General features: G+C 46.1%; 1 protein-coding gene and 1 long non-coding RNA gene across 2 annotated transcripts; both read left to right on the forward strand.

Moving 5' to 3' along the window:
* Nucleotides 1–3,395: 3,395 nt before the first annotated feature.
* Nucleotides 3,396–9,406, forward strand: LOC310998508. Its single transcript, XR_014596004.1, has 3 exons — nucleotides 3,396–3,496; nucleotides 3,600–3,694; nucleotides 9,103–9,406. It is a non-coding gene; the product is annotated as an uncharacterized lncRNA (long non-coding RNA).
* Nucleotides 4,273–7,888, forward strand: hps6 (HPS6 biogenesis of lysosomal organelles complex 2 subunit 3). Its single transcript, XM_083988612.1, has one exon. It carries the CDS (start codon nucleotides 4,610–4,612, stop codon nucleotides 7,421–7,423), a length of 2,814 nt encoding a protein of 937 aa, XP_083844738.1. The 5' UTR covers nucleotides 4,273–4,609; the 3' UTR covers nucleotides 7,424–7,888.
* Nucleotides 9,407–10,832: the final 1,426 nt, after the last annotated feature.

The following is a 10,832-nucleotide window of genomic DNA, read 5'->3' on the forward strand; positions in this document are numbered from 1 at the left end:
TTCCGACAGCAATCACTTACATAGAGTGTTTGGACCGAAACACGGGTCTCCCAGTCCCTCTGCTCTGCTCTGAGCCGAGGAGAAAACATTTATCGTATCCTACAGTTTTTATCCAATGAGGAGAGAGAATGGCATGCAGGGCTGTGTGTGCAGCCAAGGAACGCCGTGAATGTGGTGACGTAGGGAAGAGGACTGTTATGGTACGTTCAAGGAAACTCGTAACTCGTGTTTTTCCGACCTGTGAAGTCGTACCAGTTCGATCTGGTACGAGTTCACGGGTCGGAAGTTACGAGTGGCCGTTATAGTGCACTTTCACAGGTAAAACAGGTCGGAAAAACACGAGTGGGTTGCCTGGAACGCTACAAAATCGTAAGTTGTGACTTGAAGCTGTAATTTACGGTTTCAAAAGCCTGCCTGGAACACAGCATTAGCCAAAACGACCGGATCGCTTACTTCTGCTTTAATGCGAGTCCTAAAAGTGGGTGGAAAAACTACTCAGTGTGCCTCAGCTCTCGTTAGACCAGTGGTTCCCAACCTTTTTTGGCTCGTGACCCCATTTTGACATCACAAATTTCTGGCGACCCCATGTGATCGCAGCCATCAATCAAGATGCTCAATTTATATTCGAGAAAGTTAAAGTATAGAAAACAGTTGTTTAAAGCCCCGGCAGCATGTAACTTATTTGGCTTTTTATTAGCAAAAATCAAATATTGCTTTCATAAATACGTATTTCACTGAAGTCGAATCATACAAATGAAAGCTTTCTCGTAGAATGAGTTGTTACAAGTCGTTACAAATATACAAGGGGGGGCGCACCAAACCGAGGCTGCCATGTTGCATCGCCATTTTTTATGTTCAGTGGCAGCGTGACCGTAGGTAACCACGGAAACTCACCAGAGCTGTCGGCTCGGGGAGAAAGTTTTCCAGGTAGCGCCTGTTAAAACTGTCACCACTGTGTAGTGTGAGGAAGGACGGAGGCACTGGTGTTGCATTCAGGTGCAGTCAGACGCCGTCGGCAAACCAACCGGATGTCATTTTACTCGACGAGAGAAAGACGGTAAAACGTGGGTCAGGTAAACAATAGGACATCACCATGACAACATTTGTCAGGCCTGTATTGTTTTGCCTCGTGCTGGCGGACCACTTGTTTATCCTGTTACATGCAGCGTCTGTTGTCTGTCTGACATCTGCCCGATTTCACGTGAACGCAACATCAAGAATACGTTCATATGCAACCGCACCGCTAGATGGGGGTAATTCCTACATACTGGGGCTTTAAGATTGTGTGTGGTGTTTTTGATCAGAATTTTAAAAATAATAATAATAAGTTAAAACAATATTTTTATCAGTAACTTCTTTTTATCAATTAGCTACTGGACATTTCAGGGGAACCCATTTGAATTCCAGGTGACCCCACACAGGGTCCCGACCCTAAGGTTGAGAAACACTGCGTTAAACGCACCAGCACAGGGTGACTGGATTTTCCTGCTCGGTATGAACAGTCCAGGCAGTGTGAGGTAAAACACACACAATAAAGTCATGAGTTTTAATGGACAAGTTTAGTTATCTGTGGGTGAGAGGAGACAGCAGCCTTGTGATGCCGCATCTGCGTGGCCATGTGATATTCATTGAAAAACACAGCGAGTGTTGTTAGTTAGTAGCGTTTTAGTTTCAATCCATATTCAGCTTAAAAGGGAGAAGGGGGGAAATTATGAAGAAAAACATCATCCATATTTAACTTTACCCCAGTGAGCACTTGATATTTTCATTCATTTTTATTTTGTACATTATTGAGCTGTCAAAACCACCCACGCAGTCAGTTAAGCTCAATACTGCCTCCTCCTGGATACAAAGTGTAGATGGCACAGCCTGCAAAATCTTCTAGATCCAGTGATCTAAATTCAGCAGATCACATTAGGGAAAGCGTAAAGTCAAATTTGTCAAAATAGAAAGGGGAAACATGCAACCAAGACACATCAACTAGCTAATCCTTGTGAGACAATGAAAACAGAGCTGTCATCGTGATTTAATTAGGTTATTGGTATCACAAGCTTGTTTGCTAATTCGTTTAATACTATCAAACACTTCTTCACTGGTGTTTTTTTCAATCAAAGCAGCGAGCTTAAAAGCTTTCATTCATGGCTATGTATAACAGATGACGAAAAATAGCTGTGTGAGAGACAAGAAAGTCAAACACAGAACGTTTAGTTCTGGTTGTTCTCTCTATGAAGGAAAGGAAATATAATTGGCACCTCCGCAGATTTGTTTGAATTAGCATCAACACAGTGCCAAGAGTAAATATCAAATAAATCCATGTACATTTTTCTAAGTGGTGTGTGCTTTTGCCAACCAATATTTTGTCTGAATCTGAGGTTTTAAATGTCAGTGATACAGTGTGGGCTAAAAGCTGGAAGTTCCCATGAAAGTTTCTTGAAGTAGCTAATGAATGTGATCCTCACAGCAGGCAGATATCTGTTACCCTGAGTCACCACTAAGCTTTTTATTCCCACTATAATAAATGCTCTTTTCTTTTCTTTGTCTTTTTTTTTTTTTTATCTCTGCGAGATGTTAGTTGGCCCAGACGCCCACCAGGCTGTCCTCTGCAGACTGATCTACCTACATCTCTTCTCATACCCTCCTGCACACACATCTGTTGTGTGAAGCAGGATAGCACCTACTCCAGAAGCTGATTAAAGTGAGTCAGTTTCTCAGGTTGGTATTAGCCCGGCTGAGGTTATTATCGAGCATGTCACTCTTTTCACAGCCTCTTGCCAAAATGAACAAGGACATACTGGAACTGTTTCTCTAGCATACTTTTCACAGTTTCATTTCTTGCCAGTGGATTGATTCTTTAAAAAAAAATCAGTAAAATCAGTTGTAGATACTTTTTTTTCTTTTTAAACATCTTTTAAAGTGTGCTGACAAAGCAGACAAGGAATTTAGCACAGTTCCTCTTTTGTGTTCATAAAGGTATTTGTATAGCCTCTCACCAACTGTGTCTTTCAAACTCTTCTCAACTAAAAAGTGCCAGTACTGAATGGACTCTGCTATTTTTCTTTTGAAACATGTTGAATGTGTCACAACAATACTTTAATGTTGTTGGTTTTTTTATTATTGATTTCTAAAGGGAAATGCTCTTTTTGTTTGCACTGTCTGTTAAAAGGTCAGAGGTCGAGGGCAGCTACTGAACCTAAGCAGATGCAGCTCAGTATCTTGCACAAGATCATGTTAGTAAACTGATGAGGACATAGTACCTGATTGTATGGATGGTGAATCATTAACTGGTAGCCTATTTGATACAGCAAAGTGTTTAAGACCCCAAACAAATGAACTGAATGATACGTTACATTTCATAACCACATACTCTTGCATACTCTGGGCGGTCCAGACACAGATAAAACCTACTGGTGCAATAAAGCTTTTCCCAAATTTGAACGAGCAGAAGTTTCCAGAGCTAACGTTACGGATGCTAACAACAACAGCTACTAGCAAGCACGTAAGTTACCGCGACCAGAAATGATAACGTGAGAGTTATCATCGTCGATAAGATAAATGTCACAGTAGTTGCAATAATATCGTTTTCTTATGATTTCCCATAGACCGTATGTGATTTCCTAGGCGCAAAGATGTTAAGATGGTTAACTTGGACCTACCGGCTGCAGCCGTTGCCATGAAGACCGTCGTGCAGGTGCAGGTGCAGTTGCTCTTTTTCTTTCTTTCTTTTTTTAAATAAACTTTATTTGTTCCCCCCCAAAAAATAATGGGACATCACCAGTCTATGGAAATTACAGAACAACATCAATGGGAAAATAATATTATACACAGATGTATAGTGCAAATATACAACAGCAGGGGTATGACAGATACAATATAGAAATCAAATGAGAATGGTGCAAATTAAAACAAAGAAAAAAGTTTATTAAGATGATAGGAAAACCTTGATTTTGGAGCACACATTTAACGTTTTCACAGCTTTTGTGTTGCAAGGGTTATTGTTTTATTGTAGGATTTGTAGGATCTCCTTTTTTAACACTTTACACTTATGGATCATATAAAACTTGGCCAGCAGCAGTATGATGAGTTTGGAAAATAAAAAATTCGTTGTCTAACTCTCTCTTATAGTTTGTGAAACCAAATAATGCATCCTTCGGTGCAGTTGCTCTTGTCTGGTGCCTGTAGAGACGATCTTTGACGCCGTCATGACGTCGCCCCGCCCCCTATGCTAAACACGCTCGGTATCCGGAAATTCACAATCCCGTGATGTCAGGGCAGTGCTCGCATAGCATCGGATTGACTACAGTCCCGTTTCTCGCACTTAAACGAGCTTTAAAAGAACAAAAAACGTACACAGTGGTTAATGTCAGCTACCGGTTCAGTTCCGCTGTCGTCTACAGACATGGGCTCGCCGAGGACGGAGGCTGTCGGTGGATGTACCCCTCCTCACGGGCTGTAACAACGGGATGAAGCCGCTGTCCGGACCCTGACGAGATGCTGCTCAGTTAGCTGCTCCTCCGGAGGACAGATTTGTGTGCCGCACAACAGGCTAGCAGGCTAGTGGATACGCTGTGTATGTGTGTGTGTGTGTGTGCAAGTTAATAACAAAAAAAAAATGGCGCGGATGGAGAAACTGTCAGATTTCGGGGACTACACTGGCAGTAAAGAGGTAACAGAGATCCTTCAGCTGACCAATAACAGTCTGACAGACGTCCGCCTCAGCCCAGATGGTCGTCACATCCATGTCATCCTCCGTAAGCCTAAAGCCGGTCTTGTGACTTTTGACAAGTATGAAAGAGCCCAGCCGGTCCAGAACCAGAAGAGGCTGGATTTACTATTAGCTCGAACCGTGCCCATTGTGGATATTTTATATTTGGACCATAATAATAACAACAATAGCAGCAGCAGCAGCAACAGTAACAGAGACTCGACAGCTGTGGCAGTGGTGTATGAGAATGGAAAAGCCGAGTTTTGGAAATTCCAGATGTGCAGAGCTGGCTGGCATCTCCTGCAAACATCGGACTTGTGCAACAGTCCCCGGGCCAGAGTGGTATCTGTGTGTGTTTGCTCCAATCTTATCATCTGGTGTGAGGAGAGGCCTGCCTCAGAGAGCTCCCCTGCCCTCAGCTCCACAAGGAACAAGCTGAGATACTGTGTCTGCAGACGTGACTTTGAGGTGGAGGAGGGGGCTGTCAGCTTGGGGGGAGTGAAAATCGCCCTTCACAACAATCCTAAATTCACTGTGGTCAGCTCGGGGGAATACGTGCATCTTCTCCCTGACTTAAAAGTAAAGCCGCTGCTGAGCATTTCCAAATTCTTCCTCTCCTGGTCCCCTCGCCACGACTCCTTCAGGATCAGCACCACGTGTAAAAACACTCCCTTGAAAAAGCTTTCCGCCAAAGAGTCTGACTTTAAGAGGTTGGTGACAGACTCTTTAGGATATTTATCGACTCTTGAGCCGCCTGAGATCTACAACTACTCCCCTACGGGCTGTGGAGGCCTGCTGCTGCTGCTCAGCACCGGCTGGCTCTGCCTCCTGCAGAAAGACGGGACGTTGCGACAGGTATTCAAACAGGCGGACAACTGCTTGGTGAAATACGGTACTCACACTAGCCTCTGCACGTACCAGGACACCCTGGGGCTGCTGGTGGGCCAAAACCTGCACATCATCGACGTGAACTGCGGCCGGGAGCTGGAAAAGATTGTGCTGGAGAGAGAGGGGGTGTTGTATGCAAACCAAGCTGAGAGACGCACGCCTCACCTGCTCTCAGAAACTGGACTTTTTGCGGTGGTGCTGAACAAGGAGACGGACAATAGAGACTGTAACGCTAAAACGAAGCCTTCTGGTTTCAGTGCAGTGGAGGGCGTTCATCCCGGAGCCCTCCTGGTAGAGGCCGTCTTCGAGGAGGCGTGTAAATACTACCAGCAGAGGAGCCTGAGCAGCACGCAGCTCACTGTGGAGGCGCTGAAGAAAGGAGGCCGGTTCCAGGCTCCCATCTCTTTAGCCTCCATCCTCAGGAACTACTTCAGCGCAGGGGCCAAGCAGAAGGGAGCAGAGCTGACCCAGAATGGAGACGGCGGATGCGTGGCGGGGCAGGACAAGCTAATGGGCTCCCTGGAGGCCGAGCTGAAGGCTCTGGTCTCTCTGGAGGAGGTGAAGGGGAGTCTGGTGAGGGGGAGCGTTAAGGAGGTGGACGAGGTGTGTGAGAGTCTGGTGGAGAAAGAAGTAGCCAGACTGCTGTCGTCCTCGGAGCTGGACAGAGAGAATCTACTTTACCTCAACTCCATCTTCAGCATCTTCCCCTGCCAGGCGTGGAGAGCAGCGCAGGCCGCCCTGCAGCTACACTACAACGGCGAGGACTCCCTGTCCAGCAGGGCGCCCCCAGACGTGTGGAAAACTGTCCTCGGCCCCACTTCCGCATGCAGCAGCCCGGCCGCCGCCGCCGCCGCCGTCCGGTTCGCAAACGGGGGGCCGAAATGCCACCGCAGCCTCAACGGCGACCACTTTGCCAACTGCAACGCCAAATCCCCCAGCCCCGCCCTGCCGGTGTTCGAGCTCCTCTGCCACTCGGTTTTCCACTTCCAGCCCAGCTGGTTGCCGCGGTTCCTGGAGCTGGCCCAGCAGCAGCAGGGCTCGGCCGGTCTGGGCCTGGGCCTCGGCCTGGCCTCCTCCTCCTGGAGCTTCTCCGGCGGCGGCGGGCGGGGCGGCGAGGGCGGGGAGAACAACGTGCCGCTGTACAAACGAGCGCTGCGCGTCTTGTCCGGCCTGAGCCTGGACCGGGACCAACACCAGGACCTGGAGGTCGAGCTGCTGCTGGTCAGCGGGCGGCCGAACGCCATCCTGCAGGCCATGAAGGTCCTCATGGCCAAGCAGGAGTGGGAGCGGGTCACACAGGTGGCGCAGAAGTTCTGCAAGCAGAGCCCCCTCCTCAACAAGGAGATCTTCACCACGCTGCTGTGCGAGGTGGCCCACCACAGAGACCTGGACCCGTACTTGGACCTGTTGTGGACCCTGTGCCCCGAGGACCTCACCGTCACCTCCATACTCAACCTGGTGCTGAAAAGCCTCCCCTCTCCCAACGCCCCCCCCTCCTCCTCCTCCTCCCCCTCCTCCTTCTCCATGTCCGGTCCGACCTCCTTACCCCCCGCTCCCTTTGCGGACCCCCGCAGCAGCAGCCAGTTGACCATCGGCCTGTTGAAACCTCTGCTCAGAAAAGTCCTTCAGCGGGAGACCAAGCCCAGCCAGCGCTACGCCGACATCCTCCAGTCCCCGGTGTTCCCCCCTCCGGCCCCTCCCCGCCAGCCCACAGAGCAGCTCAGCACAGACTCCCCACAGGCTCTTCACACAGACACACCTGACCAGCAGTTGTCCACACACACACCTGTTCAAAGGGCCAGGGTGGCACTACCTGCTGCTAACCCATTCTGATTCACATAGAAACTAAACTAAGCACACTTACAACTGAGAAAAAAAAAAAATATTGTGCTGACAATCAGTTTAAAACATAATAACTTCCATACGTCACAGGTGTCATCAGTGTAATGCAGTTCTTTGATAGTGTTTTTAAACAGAGTGGTAATTTCAAATGAAGTATGACATCTGGAAGAGAAAGAAAATGACTACTGAAGATCTTACCAGTGTAAATACTGCAGGTGATTTTACAGTCTGATGTATATACTGTATCTGCAATGTTATTTATCTCTTAAGCCTTAACTGCACGTGAATGAGAGAGGTATTGCATAGTCTTGCATTGAATAAGCTTAGCCTTTATCAGAATGTCATTATTGAGTAATAATAATAATAATAATATATTGTGTTCAGTGTTTTACTGCTCAGACGAACAAAGAAAGCCACTAATTCCCAGTTTTTTTTGTGTGTGTGTACCTGTGTGTAGAGTATTGTCCGTCTCAAGTAGCTGATGTCTGCTAATTGTAGCTAAGTATAGCTGCATTTCACTTGTTGATGTCAAAGTGCATTCCTGCAGCGGGTAATCTGCTGAGTTTTATCCAGACAAGCTGGCCTTTGTGTTTGAATGTTTGTTTTAAGTGAGGTATGGTTGAGGAGAGGAGGGAGGTGGGGGTCCAAGGTCCCCTTACCAACGTCTGGTATTGTATTTAACATGTTTAGAAATGCTTAAATATTAACCCCGGTTTCGATGGGCTCAATCATCTGTGAACAGACCCCACCCCCCCACCCAACACCACCACCAAACAGTCTTTTTTTTTTTCCTCATTCCTGTCGTCCATTTTTCTCTCCAGACTCCATCTTGTCCCCTCTGCTCTCTCACAGTCCGACTCGCAGGACATTTTCCAGCCAGTGAAACTGACTCACAGTTCCACTTTAAATTCAATTTCGGGGGGTAATTCTGTTAGGATTCAAGTGTGGGTTGGGCACGTTGCGACTAACACAGGCGCCCTGCTGCTGCTTGCATAAGGCCGTGTATGTCCTCCTTCCATGGACCCAGTGAGGGTAATGTTATTAGAGATGTTAGGCCCTCTGTCTTGCTCCTGATGTTTTTTTTTTTTCTCCATGCTCTGAAAACTGATTGCACTTTTAGATCACTCCAGTCAGTATTTGTTTGTACCGTGCATCTGTTCAACTGAATGTCTTCTGATCAAGTATTGTAATTGTGTATTTAAGTGCCTGCTGCCTTTTGTTGGTTCTTTCCTTCGTTTTAGTGACACAAAGTGTTTTGTTTTTTTTCAAACACGGAGCCCTCCAGAACAAAAAGTGTTGTTTATTTTACAGTCTTTGGAAGACTTAGCGAAAGGATCACCATGTGGGCTCCACATGGGTGAGACGCTGACAGATACTCTAGTGTTTAGTGACAATCAGGCTCCAAAATGCTGCAGAACAATCAGAGTGCCTTTCACAGTGCTGCTCTTCATTTACAGGGTAGTGCCACATTTCCGCTGCGTCATCTCAGCTTCAGCCACAGAGTGAAGATCTACTCTCTGTATTGTAGTTTGTTTTGTTTTTGTAGTCAGTTCTCCATATGAGGAAACAGCTCTTGTCCTGTTGATTTATCAATCCGGACCAGCTGGTGTATTAATAGTGTCGTTCCAAACTATGTACAAGCATGACAGTATCCACGCCACTGATTTCAGGTCAGTGCCACGGGTTGCCCCGAGAACCAGATGTGTGACATCCTATCTGAGAGTGAGTGGGAACTCCCTGCCTTCCCCTGCCACACAGCCCAGTGTTGATGATGATGATGATGATTCAAATGTTAAATATTAATTTGCCTTAAACTGAAACTGTGCCTGTTTGCTGTTTATAAAGAGGAGTCCCTCTTTGATGTGTATGACAAAGTTTCACATTATGACTTTTCATGATCATGTATTTAAAAAAAGAAAAGAAAAAAAGAAAATGTATACAATTATTTATGAACTGATGCTGTATGCTATTAAACTGGACATAAAACCTAAACTTTTTTAGACTGACTTTTTGGTTGCACACTTTCTTTTCTTGTTCCTGTTGCAGCACAGGCATCAATCATCTCCTAACAATAAACTGATATGTCAGCCACCTCCTTTTAATGGCATCACCGAGCAAGCACGTGTCAGTCATTGTCGCCTACCTGCCAAGTCCCTGTTCCCACAGATCTCTGTAGATCTGGTTGGTTCAGCTACGTCAGCACACCAACATCCATTGACAACACTGCATGACAACAACACACACTATTCATTCTCAAAACAACTAAAATGTCGAGGCCAGTAAACTCTTTCAGGTTTAGGTAACAGAGGAACAGTGGGCTTGCACACAATTATTCATTCATATGATCCACTGCCCCTATTTCTGAGTTTCACCATTACATGGACAAATCCACTTACAGCTGCACTCTGGTGTGTGTGAGTGTGTATGTGTGTGATCTAGTGGAGGGATTTGAGTGTGTAAATGTACTCATGTTTCCTTGGTCAGAGCCTATAAGAGGAATGTTCAGCCATTACCTATTAAGCTCTTGAATCAGAAGCTGCCTCTCCACTAACTAACTGATAACAACCATGTGTGTGTGTGTGCGTGTGTGTGTGTGTGTGTGTGTGTGTGTGTGTGTGCGTGAATGGAATGAGAGTAAAGCTGGAAAGTAGAAGGTATCACGTCTTGGCTTTCCAGTTTTCCCAAAGGGCAACAAAACAGTAGAGAGCTGCAGAAACAGTCATAACCTGATATCTACCATCCCTCTGCTCCCTCCCTCTTTCTTTTTCCTGCTCTTTGTGTCTAACATTTTTCTTTCCTTCAGATTAAGTTTCTCTTTGTCCAGCCTCTCTCATATTACAAGGTTTTCGTGTTGCGCTGGCACAGCTACGCCATCGATTCACTTGTGCTAATTATGGATATAGGCATCATATAAACAATAATACATCTGCACAGATGGAGGGTTGGCCCTGCCTGCCGCTCTGTCCTCCGCTTGTCCCTGAACAGTTGACTGGATCCTACGGAGCCTGAGTACAGGGTTAACGGCATGATTGTCGTCACTTACAGTTAATGGGACAAAATGACCTTCAGATAAGCTACAACAAGCAACAACCTTTGAAGGCGATAACACCTTTTACACCTCACAAAGCCTCGAGGTTCATGTTATTGTGAAATCTTTAAACAAAGTAAAACAACCGTTGACACAGTTGTCGTCTTTTTCATATGTTAATTTCATCCACACAGAGTCACATGAGCTCCGAGCTGAGTTCTTGATCTGTTTGAATGAACTGTTGCAGTGGCCGAGATGCATGACATTAATTATGATCACAGACACACCATCTCTGTCCGTCACAGTGATTCAAAACGTTATAAAAGAAGTGTGTCTGTGTAATCTGTTCAAGTACAAATTGACATGTAGGGC

The sequence above is a fragment of the Trachurus trachurus genome (assembly GCF_905171665.1).
Source record: "Trachurus trachurus genome assembly, chromosome: 15".
NCBI lineage: Eukaryota > Metazoa > Chordata > Actinopteri > Carangiformes > Carangidae > Trachurus > Trachurus trachurus.